At 38.6% G+C, this 25,125-nt stretch overlaps 1 protein-coding gene across 1 annotated transcript in view; it reads left to right on the forward strand.

Annotated features, from left to right (window-relative positions):
• The window catches only part of LOC145990381 (uncharacterized), a 141,560-nt gene that overhangs the window by 53,062 nt on the left and 63,373 nt on the right, over positions 1–25,125 (forward strand). Inside the window, exons 6-9 of the mRNA XM_083126077.1 lie at positions 2,777–3,004; positions 4,990–5,125; positions 8,929–9,071; positions 10,272–10,329. Coding sequence (XP_082982203.1) covers positions 2,777–3,004; positions 4,990–5,125; positions 8,929–9,071; positions 10,272–10,329 — 565 coding nt within the window. The remainder of the gene's footprint in view (positions 1–2,776; positions 3,005–4,989; positions 5,126–8,928; positions 9,072–10,271; positions 10,330–25,125) is intronic.

The following is a 25,125-nucleotide window of genomic DNA, read 5'->3' on the forward strand; positions in this document are numbered from 1 at the left end:
ACACCAATGTAGGCATGCATGTAGGTTTTTTCATCCTTGCTTATGGAAGAAGGTACTTTTTACAGTTTTTTTTCAATAGGGAGGAACACCAGAACACGATGGGAATGTTGTGAAGCAGTTTCTGTCCAAAGTTACTTACTCTGTAAACATCCCACCCACTAATTGGCATCATACGCACACGTTACAAAACCTGTGATGTGTTCAAAGGGTACATTTTCAACATCTGCATTAACTTTAACACAATGTACCAAGGTTTCTTCAGATGCAGAAAACACTTTAGTCTCCACTTTTTCTATGCTTACTGGTATGAATACATGAAACCTCCGAGTCCCTGTTACAGCTGCGAGGGGGTGCTGATAAGTTCCTGGCTTTACCCAGAAATAATTGAGATAGAGTGATGGTACTACATATTTATTCAAGGGTGATGTACTACATATTTATTCAACATATTCTCCCCATTTAGCACATCTGTTCGGCAACTTCTGTAGCCCCTGCAAATAAAAGTTCTTTCATTGCTCCTGTAACCAGCTCTCTGTGGCTTCAATCATGTCCAAATTTTCACTAAATTTATGTTCTTTCAGATGTTCTTTTCAGGTGTGGGAACAGGTGATAATCAGAGGTGGGCTAAATCAGGTGAATAGGGTGGGTGTTCAATTCAAACCCCAGGGAATGGAATTTGTCCATCACAATGTTGGCCTTGTGTACGGGGCATTGTTCTGCAAAAATCAAGATGCCTTTTGTCAATTTCCCTCAGTGTTTCTTCTTGATAACCTCCATTAATTAACCCAGAAGGATCGCGTAGTATTCACCAGTTATCGTAGAACCAGCCTGGAGGTAGTACCATCAAAATCCCATCCCTGTTCCAAAACATTGACGCCAACACCTTCTTGGATGACTTTTGTGCACGAAACTTCTTCGGACTGAGTAACCCCTTGTGGTGCCATTCCATGGACTGATCCGTGGTCTCAGGATCATAGATATGTAGCCACATTTCATTCTCAGTCACTAATCTTCCCAAAAAATCCTCTTCACCAACACGAAACAGAGCCAAAATGGCCTCTGATGACTTCACACACTGGCGTTTCCGATTACTGTTCAAGCATTTCGGAACCCATTTGGTAGAAAGTTTCCTCATGTTCAGTACATCATATATGATGAATCCTACAAGTTCCCGGGAGATGTTCATTATCTCTGCAATCTTCTTGCTGGATTCGTCACTGATGAAGGGTGTCCACTGCAGACCTCGTCTTCGACGCTGAAATGTCCAGTCGTGAATCGAGCTCTCCAGGTGTTTATGGTGCTGTATGAAGGACACTTATCTCCCAGTGTTTGTGACTTCTCACTGTGAATGTCCTTCGCAGACTTTCCTTGGAGGAACAGAAACTTGATCGCACCCTGAACCTCCGGCATTGTGAAACTGACTTCTGCCTCTGCCATGACTACTTCAAACCTGAAAAGTAGAAAGAAACTATTACATCTCTCTTCTTCCAAATATTCGTCATTTGTCACATAAAATAAAGTTATTGATGGAATGTTCTCCTTTCCCCACTCAAATAGCTGGAGTGGTGTCATGATTTGGTTTGAAAGAGAAGTCTGGAGATTAGCTTTGGCTGCCGGCCTCTTTACTGTCCCTCCCAACACCATCACACACTCCCTTACTATGTGCTGTTACATGGAAATGACAGCCCCAATGCTATCGAAATCTCTATGATGGTTGCTAGTGGCAGCTAATACGGGATGGGTGAAGGAGGCAACTTTTTGCCACTTTTGTCCCCGCACTATGCTAAACCTTATCTACAAAGGGAAATATATGTCTTTGACCCCCCGTTTGGAACCCAATCCCCACTACTGATGGTTGCACAAATTTGCAAAGTTTTTGCGGTTCTTATATTGCGCTGCTGAACCATCAGAGAAGTAATATACTTTCTGTAAGTTTGGCAGACAATCAGTTTTCAAGAAATCTAAAAGCTTTGAGATACACACACTCTGACAGCTACACCACAACTGATCCATTTGGACAAAGAAGCATAGGAGAGCAGGAATAAACAAGTCACTGCAAGAAAGAGATGACTCAGACTTGAGCTTTAACTGTCTTTCACTCATGATCCAAAAGAGATTCCACCTTGAAATTTTGACTGACCCTTCAGTAGATGTGTACCAATATGTGTAAAATATTTGAAAATTGAAAATTTCATTTTTTTGAAATTGTAAAACAAAATTTTGAAAAACCTTTCAAAACTTGTTTTTTTGCAAGAAACCAAACATGTTGTATATCAAATGAAAGCCCTCTTCATAAGCTTTAAAATGAGACCATGCCCAACCCTGTAGTTGAGACAGGTCAATTGCAAATTGTATTTTAAGTTAACAGTGAGTGGTTTTTGGGCAATTTTGTCAATTTTCAAATTTTAATATCTCAAAAACCCGCAACATGAAAAATAAAAAAAAATAAAAATTTCTGTATTTCAAACAATAAAAAACCTGTATACCAAAATTTAGCCAAATCCATGACATCAAAGGTTGATGTACTGGTTGATTTGACATGGAATTGCCTGTAAACATTGTGTTTCTGTGCTTGTAAGCATCGTAAACTGCAAGAGAAATAATTCTACAAATGCAAGCAATATGTTCTTAAAAGAAAAATTACCCATTGTAATGTTTAATATACAACCAGATGCTTGCAGTATGTAGTCAGAACAGTAGTTACTGATTTATTCACTTATAAACAACTGTATGCTTCAAAGTTTTAAATTTCACTTCGGTTTCTTTCCTCTTGAAGGTTCTTGAATTAATATCTATACGAGAAGCTGGTGTAATTTTTGAAGCAGGCGGTTTACAGTGTGTTATTTCATACATAAAAGAACAAGGATGGAGAGTACACAAAGATATGCTTCATTCATCTATGGCTGTTGTCTCTAGATTATGTGCAAGAATTGAGCCCCAAGACACCTTACTCCAATCCTATATTGAAGGTCTGTCCTCACTACTTCAGCATGAGGATAATCTTGTAAGTACATGTTGTGTGTCAGTGTTTCTGTTTCACTAAATGATGTGAGTTGAAGCATAAAATATTGACTACAGGGTGTGGCAACTGAACCTGACTGTTTTTAATTACAAATAAGAACAAAACTCTTTCATGCAACGAAGTCAACATGTAGTGTTGTACTACACCTGAAAACATTTTAGGAAAATAACATGAGTGGCAATTTCTTGACAATGACAGTTCATTTTTTGAAAGAACACCTGAGAGGTGCGGCAACTGAATCTGACAGTTTTTAAATCAACACCGAACGGAAGTTGCATCAAGTAACTACATTCAGCTATTCATTATCTCTAAGGGTGTGCGGCCCGAAATGTTGGGACTGGGTTCGGGAAAAAAAAAAATTCTCATCCCGATCCAGACTTTGGGAAATCACTTCCCGACTTTTCGGGATTTCAAGCAGTCTGGGAATACCGAATGTCCATTTTAAAAAGTCGTTAATTCTCAACATTTTCTGCATTGTAAGTCTCTGGAACTTATCGGAAATTGTTAATTTTTTTACAGAAATGCAAAAACATTGACTTAAGGTGAAAATTACGTGTAGAATTTGATATTTCCAGAGCTTCAAGAAATTTTGTACATATCCCATCTGAAATTGTGGATTTTTGTCATCCCAAATGTTTTGATTTAAAAAATTTCCCATTCCGATTCTTAATGAATGTGTGGTGGCAATGCAGCGTGCCTTACATTGGCACTTTAACATTAACCTTAATCTGCATGTTTCCAGTCGGTATACCATTTTAGAGGGTAAGAAATTTCAAGGATGCGGCATCAACAATGAAATGAACACCTGGTGGACATCGTAAGGTTTGCACTCCTGAGAAGATCGAACATGATCAGGTCTCTGTTTTGTTTTGAGGAGTCATTCAAATAATGAACTGTCCTTGTCAAGAAACTCCATGACACTGCAACTCATGCAATTTTCCTAAAATGCTTTGAGATGCAGTACAACATGTATTAAATTAACTTTGTTACATGATTTTTTTAAATTTTTATTTTGTAATTAAAAACCATCAGGTTCATTTGCCACACCCTGTAGAATGAAATAATTCTTGAAGCTTTTCTGGTGGCAAATAATGAAGATATTCTCGTCAGATGTCACTCAGGTCAGTTCAGGATGTGTTTCCAAAGATGGGAGTGATGTTAGCTTTCGAAAACTTGGAACATATGCGGAAGTGACTTTGCTGGTATCCTGAGAGATTTTCTTCATTATAATATGATGGTTTAATGAATTGAGAACAGTAAATTAAAGATTTTATGTACATGTATGGCTGTAAATTCATATTAATTGAAGCAGTGCAAGTTTTTCTTATTGCACATCACGATGGTAGTACACATTTTGGTAGCAACCTGATTCGGTATCCTAGAATTATGCAGGGACATTACCGAAAAACTTCCCACCTGAGGTCAGCTACCGTGGAAATAAAGCCAGAGTCTCCCTTGTGGCTCTACCTACCTACTGGATCACCATGGCTTGTCGAGTATACTGCTTTGTTTTGGAATCCTGCTAAAATTCCTTACCTTGCTTCAGGTTTAAGATGAGTTTAAAAACAGATATCAAGGGATGTGTGCAATCTGTCTGTGTGAACAGTGCAGGCAATACGTGCTCAAGTCAATAGAACTGCAGCCATTAAATGAACACAAAAAGTGCATCCATTATTAGTAATATGTTATTCTTGCTCTTAAATTTTAATTTTGTTTTTGTTTTAAGTCCATTTTATGCATAGAAGACTAATCAGAACTGCAACTACAGTTTAAAGTGGGATCCGAACCACTATGTACCTCCACCGGGTATCGAACCTGAAATCCCTTGATTACAAGGTGATGTTACCACTAAGCCGTTGGGGAAGCCCTCTTGGTGTTTTAATGGAATTCTATACTGGTAGTATGATAATAATGTCAACTGTACATTGTTCAGTGTTTATTGCATATTTTGTTCTTCTACCTTGCAGGTAGCAGATGGAGCATTGAAGTGCTGTGCCTCTCTAGTGGATCGTTTCAGTGAACAAGGAATTGACCCTGCTCCACTGGCTGAGAATGGTGTATTAACAGAATTTCTTTTGAGACCAGCCACTGTGTCTGGGCCAGGTAATGACTGCTTACACAGTACTAATAAACAAGTGCTGCTTAACCTGTAACTTATGATAGCTCCCCTTTAAGCACAAGTGTTGTTCAGCATTGACCGAAACTGCATCATAAAGAAGTGGTGAATAGCTGGAGGATGTATCTTCATCCTTCATGAGTAATGCACGTTGACCTAGGTGTAGTTGGCACATGTGCAACAGTGTCAGCAAAAATGGTGCCAAGTAGTGTGACTGTAGCTGTGGAGCAGCGATATATAATCATATTCCTTGTGAAGGAGAATCTCGAATCATCTAAAATTTTGAGGGGATTGCAAACACAGTATGAGAAATAAACAATGTCACAGGCAAGAGTGTATGAATGATGTCAACAGTTGTCAAAGAATGATAGTTGCTAACGAATGACCCCCCAAGGATATGTTCATCTGACTGGGACATGCAAGGTGTTATTCGTGTGGAATTTTTTTTGGATTTTTTTTTGGAGAAGGGTTAGAATTTTTGCCTAGTATTTCTGCACATGGGTAAAGGTGCCATACAAAATGCCTTAAGCAAGAAAAGACCAGGGAAATGTCATTCTTCACTGTGACAAAGTACGACCCTACGTGGTCAGTTTGAGAGCAAGTACTATATACAAATGCTCTAGATGGAATTCTAAATACATGTAATTTTGCTGATTTTGGAAAATCATGGTAGTGTCTCAAAAGGAGAGGACTTTTTGAAAATACAGTGAAACTCCGATATTACGTTCCTGCATTATACGTTTTCCCACTTAATACATTCTTCCACGCAGGCCCCGGCTAAAGGCCATATTAAATAATAGGATGTTCACCTCAATTTTACGTTTGCTCTACCTCCAGTTTCCAGCTTTGTACATTTTTCGAGCCGTGACGATGTCTTAAAATTTGGCAGAAACCTGTTCTGTTGACTACATGACCCCCTCCCTCCCCCTCCCCCTACCTCCCTCCCCAAAGGAACAAAGGGGCTGCCCAAGCATGGTGCTGATCACATCACCTTCAAATTGGCCCCCAAAAATGAAGAATATGTGGGGTAAAAGTGGCCGGAGCATGGTGCTGATCACACCATCTCTCACATCCCCCTACCTATATATGTTTCACAGCATGGTGCAAAATGCATGGGAAACTTTACCGTCACCTTTTTCTCATTTTCAGGGGAGGAGTTTGCTTTCTCATGCTCCCTATGGAATCATAACTAATAGTGTTGGGCGATATATCGCGATATTGAAAAATATCAACCAGGCGATATCAACTAATAGATGATATATCATCACAATATTTTGGCGATATCTTGTCACGATATTTCAGCAATATATATCGTGTCGGTGATATATCGTCACGATATTTTAGTGATATATATCATTTTGGCGGTATATTGTCACAATATTTGCGATATATACCATGTCGGCAATATATCGTCATATTTGGTGATATATATATCGTGTTGGCAATATATCATCAATATTTGGCAATATATATCGTGGAGACAATATATCGCCAATATCACGATACAGAAAAATATAGTATCGTATCATCTGCGACGATATTTTCTTGACGATATATCAAGATATCAAATTTCCGATATCGTCCATCCCCAATCACTAGTCTTGTAATTACTGAAAAGTGCCAAGTATATCTGCCTCGAATTTTTTGCTTGCGTGGAAGTGAGCACCCTTATACGAGCCATCTTAACCAATAACATAAAGGCGAAAGACTTTCCTCTGGCATCTAAAATTAGACAGATGCTCTTTAATCTGAATACGTGTATTCAACGAACATAGCTTAGTGCACATGAAAAAAAAAAGACTTGCATCTTCCCCCACATGAGCTCATTATTCCCGCACTGTGCAGAGCTATGCAGTAATTGAAGGAATAAGCCTCTTTCTCATTCTTTAATGCCCCGCATTGGAAATCTTGCTCATATATCTGAAGCATTGGCATGACAACATGGGAGAGCTTCAAGCAGTGACCCTTCTCCCCTCTTGTTTCTTCCTGCAACTTGGCTGGGAATTAGCACACTTCTGATAAGACTTGTTCAGCGCTGCTTCACCACCTGTTTTTGTCCCCCTTCTCCTTCCTCCCGTTACAAACCGGTCGGAGGGACGTATACGAGCAGCTGGCAACAGGCGCCAATGTTTTGTCTCGAGGGTCCAGAGCTATTACTCATTCACTCTGAAGGAAATCTTGAATCTTGCCTCGGAAGGTTGTTTTGCTTTCACGATAGGAAACACGAACACCAGATAAAAAGCGAGGAGTTTAAAAAAAAAAGGACAACATATTTTTTCCTTCTTGTTCTTCCATCTGATAAACAAATTGAACTAACAGAGCAGTGCAGGAAGGAAATGCACATGAAGCTAAGAGTGAGAAAAAAGTGCTAACCATTCAGACACGAGGGTATCAGTAAAGCAAACTGATCACAAGGTGACGATGTTACCACTACACCATCAAGGAGGAGCGTAGAGGTAACATCGTCACCTTGTAATCAAAGAGTCCTGGGTTCGGATCCCACTTTAAAATCTGTAGGTCCAGTCCCAATTTGCCTTACTGTGCATAAAGTGGACTTGAAACAAAAAATCAATCAATCAATCAAAAACCATCGAGAAGGCACAGCAGTTGTAAAAGAAAGAGTGCATTGGCATCCCGTGAAAATATTTGCACCTTATTAAATCAATATTGATTACAGCCTGCAAAAAATTGGATCCAAAAATTTTCTTGCTCGCGTCATTGTTCTCTGTAATGCATTGTAAATTACCAGAACCACTATGTTCTTGAGTGAGTGGTATTCATGTTTCACAGGTATAGTGTTCTTTTTTGAGTGTTTTAATCACAAGTGCTTCTTTCAAAGATAACAGCTTTTTCAGTGTCTAATCCATGAAAATAATGAAAAATGTTCAGGATGTTTAGTTTGATTTGATTATTTTATTTTACTTCGCGTTTTGTGCCACTTTTTGCTAATTTGCGAAGATGGACATTTTAGGCGGTACAGTGAGTGTAATGCTGCATAAGATTTTTTGCATATGGCCTTCACACAACTCCAGCTGAGGTTTTCGTCCACAAAAATTCCCAGGTCTTTGACCGAAAGTGATAGTGAAATGGGTTATCCATCTACAAGAATGTCCGGGATGGAGGACTTCGCTGTTGTGGATATGAGGTGCCATGAGCCAATTAAAATACATTTAGTTTTCTCAGCATTTACTCGTAGACCGTTTGCCTGAGACCACTTGCAGACATTCATAATATCAGCATTTAAAGCTTTGATGGCCATATTGATGTTTGTTTTAGGGAACGATAAGTAACATTGGACGTCATCAGCGTACAGATGGTAATTCGTTGATTGAAATGTTTCCGATATGTCATTTATGTACATGGAGAACAGTAGCGGAGACAAAACGCTTCCTTGGGGAACACCGCAATTTATTGGCAGCCATGACTACTACTTTTCAGAAACGAATATGCATTGCTATCTGGCTGCTAAGAATAATAGTTGAGGACTTCCAAAAATGTTTCAAGCAATGGGAATGCCGTTTGGATAAGTGCATCGCGTCAAATGGACAATACTTTGAAGGAGACTAAGGTATTTGTAACTCAAAGTTAATAAAACTCATCTTTATTGGCAAATTCCAGTTTCTGTTGGGTACGCCTTTATATCTTAGTTGTATTAATGGCTCTTTTAGCTCACATATGAACAAAGAAAAAGTTCTGGCTCCTGAGAAAAGGGAGCTAGCAAGCACCTGATTAATTTTAAATTAATTTTAGTTTCCTCTGTTCGTATCTAATATTTGTGAACATTTTACAGCTGAAGGATCACAAGATGACGACCTTATAACTGAAGTTACAGCAGAAGGAGTCGAAGAAGAAATACTGCATTTGAAAGCTGTAGTTCGGTGTCTTCAAGAATCTGGGAGTGCACAGAGAGAGAAAAGGACTATATCCGACGATGTAAGAACAATATATTCACATATTTATATGTAATGCATTGTTAGAGTTGACGAGAAGGAGGAGATTCGTAATGAATTTCTCCTTTCTTTCTGAACTTTCTCTACTTACCAAATTCAAAAAGAGCTGCATATTTAGACAATTAACTTTTAAAAATAATAGGAATGGGCTGATATGAAATTTTGGCTGATACCAAAAATGTACCGATATAAAATTTACCAATACTGATAACCGATATTCTACTGATATAAAATTAGAAATGGTCCTTGAAGAACCTGAATGGTTCATTGACCTCCTTTATAAATTGTGTTTCAAGATGACTGCAGTGCAAAAGAAATTGCATATTTAGACATTTACTTTTTTAGAAAGTAGAGCATGAATATTATCCATAAAAATTACAACAAAATGACAGAATTTTTGCACTAAATTACAGTATCAGATATGTATTAATAGCATATTGGATCGGTAAAATAATGTGTAATTTTACCAATAAACCAGCTGATACCGATAGAGTACCGATTAATCGGTCCCATCCCTGAAAAATAATGTAGGTAATGGAGGTTTTATATTTATATCCATAAAATTTCTAACAAACCCTCTAGAAGCGACGACCCTTTTTCCACGAACCGTGAAAAATTTGGAAAGGAGTTTAAAAATTGAAGGAAATCGGCCGAAAAATAAGTTTGTTGCACTCACTTTATTCGCTCTCATTCCCTTCACGAGCACTTTATCACTTGCAAGTGTGTGTGCTCTAAAAATACTACACCACACTTGAGTGATGTTCAATAGCACTTGACTTCTGCCCTCCCCTTCCCTAAGCATGCCAGGCTTGTTTTGCCATAGTGATTTCGCTTGCTCTTGGATACTCGAGAAGAGAAGATTGGCCTTGACTTGTTTCATTGTCCTAAGAATTGCTGACAACTTCATCTTCAATTTTTCTTCTAACAACATGCATCCTGTGCATAACAGGTTATAACTACACAGGGGAAATGGTGTTACTGTCTCCTAGGAATCAATGTGCTCGTTTGAGTTAAAATTTTAGGTGAAAATTGGTGCAAATTCAAATAACAAACCCTTCGAAATACCGACCCTTTTCCCGGGAACTGTGAAAGGTCATTGTATCGAGAGTTAACTGTAAAATATTTATCGATATGTCATCTTAATATGATCTATCCCTACCTTATTTGTTTTATTTTTTTACAGTTAATAGTGCAACCCAGTTTGAAGAAAAAATGTATAATGAACCCGGCAGATATTCAGGGTAAGTATCACTGGGCAACAAATTTTGACTTTCTGATCATTGCATAAACTCTGATAAGTGATTCCATATATTTAGGATGTGCTGAATCGAAATCTGTAATCAGTTTATCTTGATCAGATCACAATTATTTGCAAAGTTCATGTGAAGGTACATCGTAGTATGTAAATGATGGGTTTTTGATGCATGTTTAGTTTTATATTCAGATGTGGAAATCCAAAATAACAGTCATACATTATGAAAAATTTATTGTATTATATCACACAAGGCATTGGAATGTACAGAAAGAAATCGGTACATTATTAGAAACAAAAAGCTGAATGTATGAGTGTTATCATTCAACATATGCATTCCTAGTTACAGGGCTTGTAAAACTTAAACAAGTGAACCTTGTCATGACATTTGAGTAACTGATTGCATGCAGTTGCTACATTGAAATGGACAAAATACACAACCTACTGTTAAAGTTGTTTGAAGAAATAGTCAAAGTATCAATTTGTAGCACTAGCATATATTGTGTTTAGCGTACAAGAATATTACAGGCAGAAAAAGAACGAACAAGAAAATGCCACCGTCCATGCAGGCGAGACTGCTAACACAGAATACTCTGTGGTTTACCACATATACTACTCACCAACATTGGTAAGTTCTACACTCAGCCACCAGTTGGCAGCACCAAACAATCATAGAATGCAGTGTTTCTATTATTATTAACACTTCCTTCAAACACTTCATTGACAAAATCAAAAAAATAATCAGTTACATACACCAATTGCCTTTCTCAACATATTAAAGTGAACACGTTCTAATGGTTTTGTTAGCAGGTCAGCTAACTGTTCTCTTCCACTGATATGTTCTAGCTTAATGTCACAATTTAGCACTCTTTCACGTACATAGAAATGTCTGACTTCTATGTGTTTTGACCTTTTATGATATTCTGGATTTTTAGCTAACTTCACTGCACTGGCATTGTCAACATAAAGGGTTGGTGGAGGATCCAGCTCCGAAAGCTGTGACAGTTCTAACAAAAGTTGCTTCAACCACACCAATTCTTTTGCTCCTTCACTTGCAGCAACTATTTCAGCTTCAGTTGTAGAAAGTGCCACCACCTGCAATTGATAGAGGCATGCAAATTTCGTTTTTCATGTTTCTGAAAGGTGTGAGGTGCATTTTTCTACCCTGTTTTGTCACGAAATAATGCGAAATGAACTGCAAAATGCGAAATATTCTCTTAAACACGAAATTTACTGTTTATATACCGACGTGACACTTTCTGAAGTCTGAAGTATCCTGTGAGTTATGCAATTCACAGAAAATTGATTAATTGTGCTGTAAATATTTGAGAAGCAAAAATGGACCGCTTTCCACAGGAATGAACTTAATACTCTTGTAATTACATAAATGTGCTATTAGAAGGGGTAAGTTTATTTTGTGTAATAAGTGCAGTTTTTAAATCAAATTTAGGATTATACTCACAATTTTAAAACCAAAATGTCGTTTTATATAGCACTTTTAATGTGATTATTCACCGCTATAACACCGGAATTTTATTTTACTTACCACTTTTGAACCCGCTTTCGACTCTGTTTTTGTACCGAAATTTTGCTTTTTTATTTACCAAAAATATGTGCCTCTAGTAATTGACTTGTCCAAGAAACTGCTCCACCAGCAAAAGTAGCAACAATACCTGTTGTTAAGCATCTGGTCCTCTTGTCACCGGCGAAATCAGCATCACCGAAGACCTTCAGTTGTGACTTGCTTCCTTTCAAATATCTGAAAATACTCTTCACATTGCTCCAATCCCAAGAAGAAGGTTTTTCCAGAACTCTTGCTGTCTTATTAACTGCAAATGCAATATCAGGATGAGTTGCTGCAGCTAAATAAGTAAGGCATCCTACTGCTTCACGATACGGAACCTTCCTGGTAACGTCTTCAGTATTTTCTACTTCTTCACGGCCTACTGGATTGATACAGCATTAGACTCAGCCATCTGGAATTGTGCCAGAATCCTTTTTGTGTAATCCTCCTGGTTTAAGGTAATCGAGCCATCTTCATAGAATTGTATTCTCATTACCAATAAATTTTTCAGTGACCCTACGGATTCTCGTTGCAAATCATTTATGAAAGTTTCAACTTCATTTTCATTGCTTCCAACAATCAGTCCATCATCAACATAAATTGCTACATACAGTACATTCTCACTGTGTTTTCGATAAAAGAGACATGGATCAGCTGAACTGTTTTTGAGACCAGTTTTCTTCATAAATTGCATGAATCGCTTATTCCAACAACGTGGAGCTTGTTTTAAGCCATACAAACTTCATTTTAAAGAACTAACACACCCACTTCCATCATCAAATCCTTCTGGTTGTTCCATATACAAATTTTCCTCAAGAATACCATTTAAAAATGCAGTCTTTACATCAAACTGTTTTAATTTCATTTGTTTTGAAGCAGCCAAAGCTAACATCATTCGAATGGTATCATAGCGAGTTACAGGACTGAAAGTAAGTTTCACCGTTTTCAATTCCTTCTTTCTGTACAAAACCTTTAGCCACTAATCTAGCTTTGAAACTAGGAGAACCTTCACTTGAAGTCTTAACACGAAAAACCCAACGATTTTTCAGTACTTTAACATTATCAGGACGATCAACAAGATCCCAAGTTTCATTTTCTTTCAATGAATCTAATTCTTCATGCATAGTTTCCATCCATTTCTTGTGATTGTTTGATTCAACAGCTTCGAAATATGAATTTGGGTCTGTACCACTGTCATTTTTAGCATCAGCCATACATACAAATTCATCACATTCCATCCAAGCTGGTTTCCTTTTACTGTGTTCACTTTTTCTTTCATCAGCCTGTACTGGTTGAACTTCACTTCCTTCGGATGTCAATATGGTATATTCTTCTTCTGAAGATCTGTTCTCGAATGGTACTTCATCCTTTCTTCCACATGTTCAGTCACAGTAACATTCATGTTCTTGTTACAATTTTGAAGTTCCTTATCTTCTGATATGGTAGTTTCATGGTGCAATTTACAGGTAATTTCAGCTTTGAATTTTACATCATGACTAAGTACTACTTTCCTTTGCGAAGGAATCCAAACCCGATAACCATCCTTGTCCTTAACATAACCAACAAGAAACCCAAAAATAGCCCTCCACATAAATCTCGGCCTGATCAAAGTAAGGAACATCTTCTTTGCCTTAATCACAATGATGAGTATGAATGATGATGATGATGAAGGGACACTCACAAAAACATCCATGCTCAGACTGGGATTCGAACCCGGGACCCCTGGCATCATAACGCACTGCAATAACCACTCCGCAGGTAATTTGATGTGTCACTTTCTTTATTCTATCACAGTTATTTTTTACATAACTGTCATATTCAAATAATGCAATGTTTCTAAAATTACAATTTTTAATTTGTTCTAATTAATGAGTAATCACAATCACTACCATACCGATGTGGCCAAATTTTAATGTAACAGTTTTGTAGGTTTGGAAAATATAGTAAAGGGTATTCCAAAAGTAATGCATGATTTAATTTAAGGAAAAAAAAAAACATTTCATATATTTAACATTATATGAAAGAGTGAACATTCTCATTAAATGTGGAAGAGAATATCTGACGAAATGCCCTCCACGACGCATTTGACACTCAAATTCTTTTTACAATATTCTGAATCACTTTTTCGCATGACTGTGGCTCAATGCCGTCGATAGCTCATTGGATTTCTGCTTTCAATTCAGGAATCGTTGTTATCTTCGCAGCATAAACTTTGGACTTAATGAATCCCCAGAGGAGAAAAATTACACGGTGTGAGGTCGCACAGTTGTTTCATTTGGGCACTTCTCCTATCGAAAATGTCAGGTAATTTGCCCACAGTTTCCGTACTTGCAACGAATTTTAACGATTGTTACTCGCTCTATGCTCATTTACTAACCGCAATATTTTTCCTACAACATGTGACCTCTCAGAACGGTGCCAACCCTGCGGGGTAAAAATGGCGCACAATTAAAATCCTGCGTTACTTTTGGGACACTCTTACTGAACTGATGTAATTAGTGGCTAGTACTATTTACAAGTTCTCTTCCAACATATAAATTTACACTATCAGTCATGCAGTTCTTATGATTAACTTGCATGAATTTCAAAGAAGATGAAGGTAGGAGTGGAAAGAAACCTTAGCTCGAGGGTGTCAGAGACCTATAATGAGGCAGCCAAATTAAATAAAAAAATAAATAATCAGGACAATAATCCAGGAATATTTTTTTTTAAGTCCACATGCTCAAATAGGCTAATTGTCACTGGATTTTAATTTTAAACTGTAATCCTAACGAGTGAGCATTGGCTTCCACTAGGGATTGAACCCAAGACCCCTTAATTATAAGACGAGTGTGTTATGCAAACGGAGAGATGATATACAGAAAGAACTCTGTCAACTGTATCATTTTATCATAACAAAAGATGCATCCATTTAAGAGGTGGATTACACTATTATTATGATTGGCCCATGGACGTCCGCAGCATTTTTTTCCAGGGAGGGTCAAGCATGGTAACTTGTTCCAGGGGAGGCAAACGAGACATATTCCTTCCGATAATAGTGCTGCCCCCCCCCCCAAAAAAAATATCAAAATGGAAGCTATCATGTTCCTGCAGCACCCTTCCAATAATTAACATACATTACTGTGAATGAAATGAAATATATATATGTGTATATGCATAAATGTATATGTGTGTAATGTATAAGTTTATAGTAAGGCCCATTTTCCAGGGGGGTGTGTCTGCCTTGCACCTTCCTACCGGACACCCATGGATTGGCCTGAGATTTAAAATAACCAGGCGCATCCAGAGAGTAAGTTTCCCTGGGGTCGTGCACAAAAAGGAAACATTATTTCATTCAATGATTTATTGCCACTTGTCAACATATTTCCACCGGAATTCAGGCACTTCTCATAGCGTGGGACCAATTTCTGTATACCTGTGTCGTAGAAGTCCGCCACCTGGGCGTCGAACCACTGTGTGACAGCCGTCTGAACCTCTTCGTCGCTGTGAAAATGTTGACCGGACAGGAACTTTTTCAGGTGAAAGAACAGGTGGTAATCACTGGGTGCGAGATCCGGGCTGTACATTGGATGATCGAACACCTCCCAACCGAACCTGTCCAGAAGGGCTACAGTGCACCTAGCCATATGCGGATTCGCATTGTCTTGCAGCAAGATCACCCCAGCACTGGGCTTACCGCGTCCCTTATTCTGAATGGCTCGTCGCAATGTCCCCAGTGTTTCACAGCAACAGTTTGTGACGTTTTTCCTGCGCGATTTATACTAAAGAAGTATTACGTCATATTTCGCGTAGGAAAGCCCTCACATTTCCTCCTTCGTAGTACGCCTTGCGTCACGCTTGCTTTGTTGGTTGTGCCAGTCGCCGCTAGGTGTCTCTACCTATCTTTGCCCAGAGCTGCTTTTACGAACGTGTAAGCGGAACCAATTCCGATCCGACCGACTCACACGTAACAGCCAAGTCCTCGTGGGGAAACGGGCGAGAAAAAAGGAGGAGGATGACGTGCGATTAGTGTGGAACGCTGTCTCGCTGGACGAGACTTGCATTTTCTTTGGATCCTAATTGCACGTGCTCGTTTTGGACTATATCTCCATACTTCGTATAATCACCCGAAAGTGGATTGTTCTTACAAGCTTCGGATTTTGAAGTTAAGTAGTGGAAAGATCACATTTCTTGTGAGGAACCAAATGCGCGTGTTCCGAGTGCAGTTTTGACGTGTGCACAGACTTTTTTTGCCGTATTATACAGGATACGCGTTACCACTACTTCTACAGGACGTTCCCACAGAACCCTGATTACGAGGAAAGTTGAGTTTCCTTATACCAATGTGAGGGAAAAGACGACCGGATGACAAAGAAGCCAAATCCTATTTGACCCTCCAGTTGCAGAGTTCGATTTGCCAGATGGAACGGTTTTGAGTGGGCCATTGAGGTATGTACTGTGTCAAATCCTTCCCTTTTGCGGTATATCAAATATAGTGAAGTGCGTCCGGTTCATATACTTTGAATATTCAGTTCGAATAATTGGAAGGAAGTAGATACAAGTGTCGGTTTATTGGAACTATGCAAATGGAATTAATCATGTAACTGTTCGGACAGGTGCGTCGTCGCCACTATTCGTCGCATACAAAAAGTAAAGGAGAATTTCTATTTTCTTAATGAAATTGAGCAAGGCGTACGCTCGGGCAATTTGATATCGCGTCTCAGGGGGTGACGGAATACAATGAGAGATAATGTTTGTCTGGCACGAAAATACTAGTATAAAGTAACAAGAGAGCATCAAAGTAAAATAAGGGGGCAAATTGTTACAAGAAGGAATAAGAGCTTTTTTTATTGCAATGTGTTGTTGAGATATTTAACTTGTTAAAGATATTTGATATTACATGATTCTATGGTTTGGTTGAATTTATCTTTGTTCGTTGTCGTAATTGTAACGACCTAATGTAAGAAACTATGGAGTAAACGGGAGGGAGAAATAATTGTTGAACCTATTTTTGGAAATAATCTTGTGCTATTTAAAAGACGGGTTTCTCGTTAATAATTGCTTTGATGTACATGTTTTCTTGTTGGGACGTTAATCATTCTTTGCTGCGAGATTAACGCAATAAATTCTGACTTAAGGTCACAAATGAACTTTACTCTCTCTCTTTTTTTTTTTTTTTTTTTTTTTTTGTTTTTGGAACCTTGCTTGTTAACGAAGAACGAGAGATTACTAGTGTTAAATGAAAAGATGAATTGATTGATCAGAGTGGTACGCATATCTTGTTGTGACGTTCCATGTACACACCCGTACATGAATATACGCATATATATATATATTGAAAGGTCGACATAGTGTGAAATTTTCCACGTTATTCTGTGACTATATATTTATTATATACTTTGTTTTGCTTAGTGTTTTGGGAGGGTCTCATATATTTAAAGACGTGCACCCCCCCCTTTTTTTTTTATTGGTTCTCAATAGAGACTGAGGCGGCAGCAATAAACGCTGGCCATTAACCTCAACACTTTTGTGACTTTCGTAACTGGTTTGTTGTTATTCGTTTCTACGAACGTACGATAATTGATCCCGGACCTTTTGCACGTTTCCTTAAATAACTTACGCTATCTTTTCTTACGTACGCAACAACCACGTTACAAAGTTCCTGGTACCAGAGCAGGTTATATTTTTTTTTATAACTTACACAGTCGAAATATTGCAAAAATTTTTTTCCCTTCCGGATATTACTATTCTTGGTAGTATTGGTGCTACGATAGCTCTGGTTCATACCTGTTTTCCTTGCATAACAACTTTTTTTTTGCTTTGCTAATTTTTACCCCCTCCTCCTTTTTTACAAAAAATAGATTTACCTTTTTTTTTCTTAAGTAGATTTCTTTGTTACTATGCCGCCACCACATTTGAGCGATGTCGCTGATCTAGTAGGGTTATAACAGGATCAACCACCTCCTTTTATTTTACCACCACCTCCATCTTTAACGGGTCCTAATTTTGTGCATCCAGCTCACGTCATCTCTCCGGTACCGTCGGTGGAAGTTACAGCGGCTACAACCTCTAACGCTACCTCAATGTTTTCTTCATCCGTCCCTGTCACGACAGCAGCGACCGTAACGGTTCCTTCATCACCAAGTTTGGTTATGTCTTCTCACCTAAATGGTGACTCACCTATCCTCCATAAGATTATGTTGAAGAACCTAGACACCCATATATATGCCCTGGCCATGTGTGATGGCCATAGTCATAATGCTTTATTTACGTTTATGTTGGCTCTCCAACGTCTCGTAATATCTCACCAATATCCATTAGCTTGGTTACTTCATAATGACCCAGTTCCTCGCATCTAAGAAATGCATGGAATACCACAATTTTGGATTTTGTATTTTGCTTGGGTATTTGACTTAGCATCTTAACAACATTGAAGATATATATATTTTATGCCATTTTGGTGTATACATGATTTCTATGTTAATTTTTTTTTATGTTGTAAATTAGCTTATGGTAATATTTTGCCTTTTTTGACTAATGTTTCTTGTCAGATCTTAATCATGATTTCATTGGTAAATAATTCTTATTGCATATTACTTAAGGCAATTTTTGGTGTATATGTAGGATGACTGTTTTAATCACAAATTGTAATTGGTGCTCCTATTTCTCATTGTATTCCCCTCTGTTTAGGTTTCCTCTCCTCTTTCCTATCCTTTTTTTTCTTCTCTTCCATTATTCTCTTCTAATTCGCCTTTTTTCTGTTTATTTTTCATGTTTATTGAGGAAACATAAATATCGAGTGTGCCATCTTGGAATCATCATTTGACGCATTAAAATGGAAACACAACCACCATATTACTCTCTAGGAGTACTGATTTGATTGTAAAACGTCTTCTCTTTTTTTGAGAAATTCTCCACATTATAGTGTTTATTTGGACCTTCGTTTTCTACTTACAGGTGTTGTTTAACGGGTATCTTTATATTGAGTGTATTGTGAAACCTGCATGTTTAATTTGATGTAATGCCCTTTTAAATGGCACATATACTCAGATATCTGGTAAAGAGTATTCTTATTTGTAATGTTAACTTTCATCCAGTATGGTCATTTCATTATTACGATTGCAATCGACTTTTCATGCTCACCTTTTTCGCAATCATTTTTATAGACTATTTATTCATCTTATTATCTATTGTGTTTAAATTGGTTACCAACATTGTGCATATTTTTGTTATTAGTCAATCTAGTCTCAATCTAATTAATTTGTGTGGGATATTTATATTTATATATATATTTTTAGGTACTTATTTGCATATATTCTCACATGGTATGTGTGTTCTCTATTTATTATGTGTCTTTATGGTTCTTTAAAATGCATATATTTGGGTCTTTCTTCTTTGATTAAGGGGAATTTCCTTATATAGATATTCAGTGCTCTCGAAATGGTATATTTGTGTCTGGTTAGTTCATGTGCCTTTCTTGCCAAATAATTATGGTTGTTTGTTATTATATATATATGTTCTTTTGTATTTGTTAGCCGGGGGAGTTTGTGACGTTTTTCCTGCGCGATTTATACTAAAGAAGTATTACGTCATATTTCGCGTAGGAAAGCCCTCACATTTCCTCCTTCGTAGTACGCCTTGCGTCACGCTTGCTTTGTTGGTTGTGCCAGTCGCCGCTAGGTGTCTCTACCTATCTTTGCCCAGAGCTGCTTTTACGAACGTGTAAGCGGAACCAGTTCCGATCCGACCGACTCACACGTAACAGCCAAGTCCTCGTGGGGAAACGGGCGAGAAAAAAGAAGGAGGATGACGTGCGATTAGTGTGGAACGCTGTCTCGCTGGACGAGACTTGCATTTTCTTTGGATCCTAATTGCACGTGCTCGTTTTGGACTATATCTCCATACTTCGTATAATCACCCGAAAGTGGATTGTTCTTACAAGCTTCGGATTTTGAAGTTAAGTAGTGGAAAGATCACATTTCTTGTGAGGAACCAAATGCGCGTGTTCCGAGTGCAGTTTTGACGTGTGCACAGACTTTTTTTGCCGTATTATACAGGATACGCGTTACCACTACTTCTACAGGACGTTCCCACAGAACCCTGATTACGAGGAAAGTTGAGTTTCCTTATACCAATGTGAGGGAAAAGACGACCGGATGACAAAGAAGCCAAATCCTATTTGACCCTCCAGTTGCAGAGTTCGATTTGCCAGATGGAACGGTTTTGAGTGGGCCATTGAGGTATGTACTGTGTCAAATCCTTCCCTTTTGCGGTATATCAAATATAGTGAAGTGCGTCCGGTTCATATACTTTGAATATTCAGTTCGAATAATTGGAAGGAAGTAGATACAAGTGTCGGTTTATTGGAACTATGCAAATGGAATTAATCATGTAACTGTTCGGACAGGTGCGTCGTCGCCACTATTCGTCGCATACAAAAAGTAAAGGAGAATTTCTATTTTCTTAATGAAATTGAGCAAGGCATACGCTCGGGCAATTTGATATCGCGTCTCAGGGGGTGACGGAATACAATGAGAGATAATGTTTGTCTGGCACGAAAATACTAGTATAAAGTAACAAGAGAGCATCAAAGTAAAATAAGGGGGCAAATTGTTACAAGAAGGAATAAGAGCTTTTTTTATTGCAATGTGTTGTTGAGATATTTAACTTGTTAAAGATATTTGATATTACATGATTCTATGGTTTGGTTGAATTTATCTTTGTTCATTGTCGTAATTGTAACGACCTAATGTAAGAAACTATGGAGTAAACGGGAGGGAGAAATAATTGTTGAACCTATTTTTGGAAATAATCTTGTGCTATTTAAAAGACGGGTTTCTCGTTAATAATTGCTTTGATGTACATGTTTTCTTGTTGGGACGTTAATCATTCTTCGCTGCGAGATTAACGCAATAAATTCTGACTTAAGGTCACAAATGAACTTTACTCTCTCTCTCTTTTTTTTTTTTTTTTTTTTTTTTTGTTTTTGGAACCTTGCTTGTTAACGAAGAACGAGAGATTACTAGTGTTAAATGAAAAGATGAATTGATTGATCAGAGTGGTACGCATATCTTGTTGTGACGTTCCATGTACACACCCGTACATGAATATACGCATATATATATATATTGAAAGGTCGACATAGTGTGAAATTTTCCACGATATTCTGTGACTATATATTTATTATATACTTTGTTTTGCTTAGTGTTTTGGGAGGGTCTCATATATTTAAAGACGTGCACCCCCCCTTTTTTTTTTATTGGTTCTCAATAGAGACTGAGGCGGCAGCGATAAACGCTGGCCATTAACCTCAACACTTTTGTGACTTTCGTAACTGGTTTGTTGTTATTCGTTTCTACGAACGTACGATAATTGATCCCGGACCTTTTGCACGTTTCCTTAAATAACTTACGCTATCTTTTCTTACGTACGCAACAACCACGTTACAAGTTAGAGTTCACAGTCTCACCTCTGGGCAGAAACTCGATGAGCAGAATGCCTTGTCTGTCCCAGAACACTGTGCACATCACTTTTCGTGCCGACACAGTCTGTTTGAACTTCGTCCTGCATGAAGTTCCACTGTGAAGCCAATGCATGGACTGCTGCTTGCTTTCTGGGGTGCTGTATGCAACCCACGTTTCATCCCCTTTTGATGACCTGGTTGATAAAATCGTCATCATCGTGGTAACGCTGCAGAAATGTCAGTGCTGTGCCCATGAGTTTTCCTTTGTGTTCAGACATCAGTTGTTTTGCCACCCACCGGGCACACAATTTCCAGAAGAGGCGTTTGGTAACAATGTCGTGCAACAACGACCGAGAAATCTGCGGAAAATGACTGCTGAGTTCCGTGATCGTGACGCGACGATCCTCCAACATGCACTGCTGCACCTGCTCCACAAGTTCGTCCATAATGGCCGATCGCCGCCCACTGAGCTCGTCGTCATGCACAATTTGCTGGCCTTCAGTAAATGTCCTACACCGACACACCATCTGCTTGCTCATGACGTCTGGCCCATACACCTGGCACAGCTGACGATGAATTTCGATCGGCTGTATGTTTCGTGTGTTCAAGAACTTGGTCACCGAATGAACCTTGCACGTGGCAGGAGATGGAATAAGGGCCACCATGTTTCATTGATGCCGCGACATTCGGGTCGCATCTTCTAGAACATTCATTAGCCAGGCCATGTGCCTCTCACGCATGCGCAAAACCGGTTTCAATATGCATATCCTGCCACCTGTGGGCGAGTGGGAAACTTACTTTCTGGATGCACATACTTTCACGTATGGACAAAAATATTTGAGACTTAGATAAAAGCACGTCGTCGTTATCTGTTTTGATAAAAAATGAAGCATTGTGGAGTTGAAATTACTACCTCAACTTTTGATGTGCTTTGGACTATTGATACTCTATTTGTTGAAAGTAATCAAAACTGATTTGACTCATTGTTATATTTGAAGTCAATTTTCTGCTAGTGTTGACCAATGGTGAGGTGAGGTTGAATGGTAATTAGATGAACGTCACAAAGGGACGAACACAAAACACCAAGGAGATTATCTTGACTGCTGTTACAGGCGCCAGATACTCATTTTCTACAAGAATTCAGTTTCCAGGCTGTACTATTCAGGAGGGAGGTTGACATTTGAGAGGGAAATCTCGAGAGAGAGATCGGGGGGGGGGGGGGGGGGAGGGATCATGTTAGTCAAACTCACCTAATGCCTTATGTTTGTACTGCCCACCCTAATTTATCAATATGTAGGTTCTGCCCACCCAGTCGAAAAATTCTGGCACTGTCCCTGCCTTGAAATGATCATATTCCTTACCTAAGGTTGACAAAATTCGATCATTCAACATACGTTCAGATACCGTATTTTCATCATGTTTCTTTAGTTCATCATTTAAGTCCACAAATAGCTTTTGCAACCTTGCCACATATGCACTGATGTCTTCTTTTTCATCACGCTAGATTCGGAAAAAAGTCTCTATCAGCATATTCAGGTGTTCTGAACTTCTGCGCTCAAACCTGGCACACAATTTATCCCACAGTTCTTTTGCATGATTACACATTAGCACGAGTTCTGCAATATGTTTGCTTAATGCACTGGCCATTACACTTGCCGCTTTAGCATCGTCTTTTTGCCATTCCGCGAATGCTACTTTCTGTTCACTCGTTGGTTCTACTGGTAATTCAACAAACTTTCGCGAACCGTCCGCAATTGTTTCAAGTCCATATGCACGCAACACCATGTTCATATGCCACTTCCATTTTGCCCAATCATCAGGACCTTTAATTTTGTTGATGGATACTTTGTATTCACTGCATGCAGCCATTTTTACGTGTGCACTCAAGACGAAACAAACTTCAAACTTTCACACACAATGTGCCCTGGGCCCATAACCTGTTAAAGTTATTTGAAGAAATAGTCAAAGTATCAATTTGTAGCACTAGCATATATTGTGTTTAGCGTACAAGAATATTACAGACACAAAAAGATGGAAAAAGAAAATGCCACTGTCCATGCAGGCAAGACTGCTAACACAGAATACTCTGTGCAGGGTGGCGACAGACGTGGAAAACCGGGAAAAGTCAGGGAATTTGAGGTGTCAAAAAAAGTCAGGGAAATGTCAGGGAATTTAGTCTTCATTGCCTTTTTTTTTTTTTAATAATTTATTTATTTAAAGATATCGTTATGGAACTCTGCATGGGAATAGGAAATCTCGTTCGTAAGTTTCGGCCTCAACTTTTAGGCCCCTTTTATGCGCAACACAACCACGGTGCCAGAAACCAGTGATGGCAGGAGGGGAGAGTGAGAGAGAGAAATTTCTCTCGACCGGGGTTCTCGGCGGGAATTTTAAATTCGAACACTCTTTGGAGGTAAATTGTTATAACTCGGGCACTATGGGAGCAATCTACTTCGGATAACTTTTGTTTTGCAGCTAAAACATTATCGCAATCGCATGCTATTGTGTACAATTCAGAACACGCCACCGAGGAAGAGGGGCTTGGGGGGGGGGGGGAGCATGTCCCCCGAATTTCAATGGAAAAAACGTAAAAATCTGGAGGTGCGAACTTTAGTATTCTTTTCAAAGAATGGAATTTTTTAAGAGAATGAAACATGTTTCATGTTCTGGGGTGCCATACAAGTTGAATAATAAGCCAAAATGTGATTATATTTTATTACGAAAAATAGGTAATTTGCATTTTTGGAGGTAAATTGTTATAACTCGGGCACTATGCGAGCAATCTACTTCGGGTAAGTTTTGTTTTTCAGCTAAAACATCATAGCATGCAACGGTGTACAATTCAGAATGCCGGACCGAGGAAGGCAGTTTGGGGGCGCGACCCCCGAATTTCAATGAAAGAAACCCAACAAAAATCTGGAGTTTACCCCCTCTTCTCCTGCTATTTTAGGGAGAAGGTGCAAACCTTAGTATTCTCTTCAAACAATGGACGTTTCCAAAGAGATTGAAACATGTTTCATGTTCCTGGCTGCTCCAAAAGTTGAATAATGAGCCAAAATGTGAAACTCTGTTCGGAAATGTGGCATGGATATGTTGCGGAGAGGGGTGGGGGGGAGGTTGGTCATCAATATGAATTTCCCAGGCTTGCTCCAGACCTGTGTCAGAGTTTCCACCCAAACATGAAGGTCCAAAAAGCACATTCATTTCGTAATCAGCACCATGATACCATATGGTATCATCGGGGGAGTAAAGATTAAGCCTCTAAATATTACGTGGAAAATGCATTGAATTATATTGTCCGTATGGGAGTAGTAAGGGGACTTGTCAACAGATGGAGGGGATAAGAGCGGGTGGCGCCATCCAATATTGTCAGACGTCGTAGTAAGGCATTTTGTTGGGCAAACTGAAGGAACATGGAAACAAATAGGTTCCATTGATTCATACAATTTTTGTCGAATATCGCCACCCGACAAAGTATCTCACTACAACATGCGACAGAAATTGCATGGACTGCAACATCCAACAAAAATTGCATGCATAAACAAGAATAGCTTTAGATTGCAAATATGGTGCTGGAATTTTATTAGGCTACTCTTCTGGCTCACTTCACCTTCTTTAACCCTTTACCTGCCAATGTTCCCAATTGGGAACATCAACTAATTTTCCATTTAAAACTATACTGAAAAAAAAAAATCAAAGTTTTCTTGTTTCATCTATTAATTTAGGGTGTATATTTACTGTTAACAACATTTAATTAATATTTTCATTATTATCGTCTG

This window comes from Lepisma saccharinum, chromosome 7, assembly GCF_977018435.1.
Source record: "Lepisma saccharinum chromosome 7, izLepSacc3.1, whole genome shotgun sequence".
NCBI lineage: Eukaryota > Metazoa > Arthropoda > Insecta > Zygentoma > Lepismatidae > Lepisma > Lepisma saccharinum.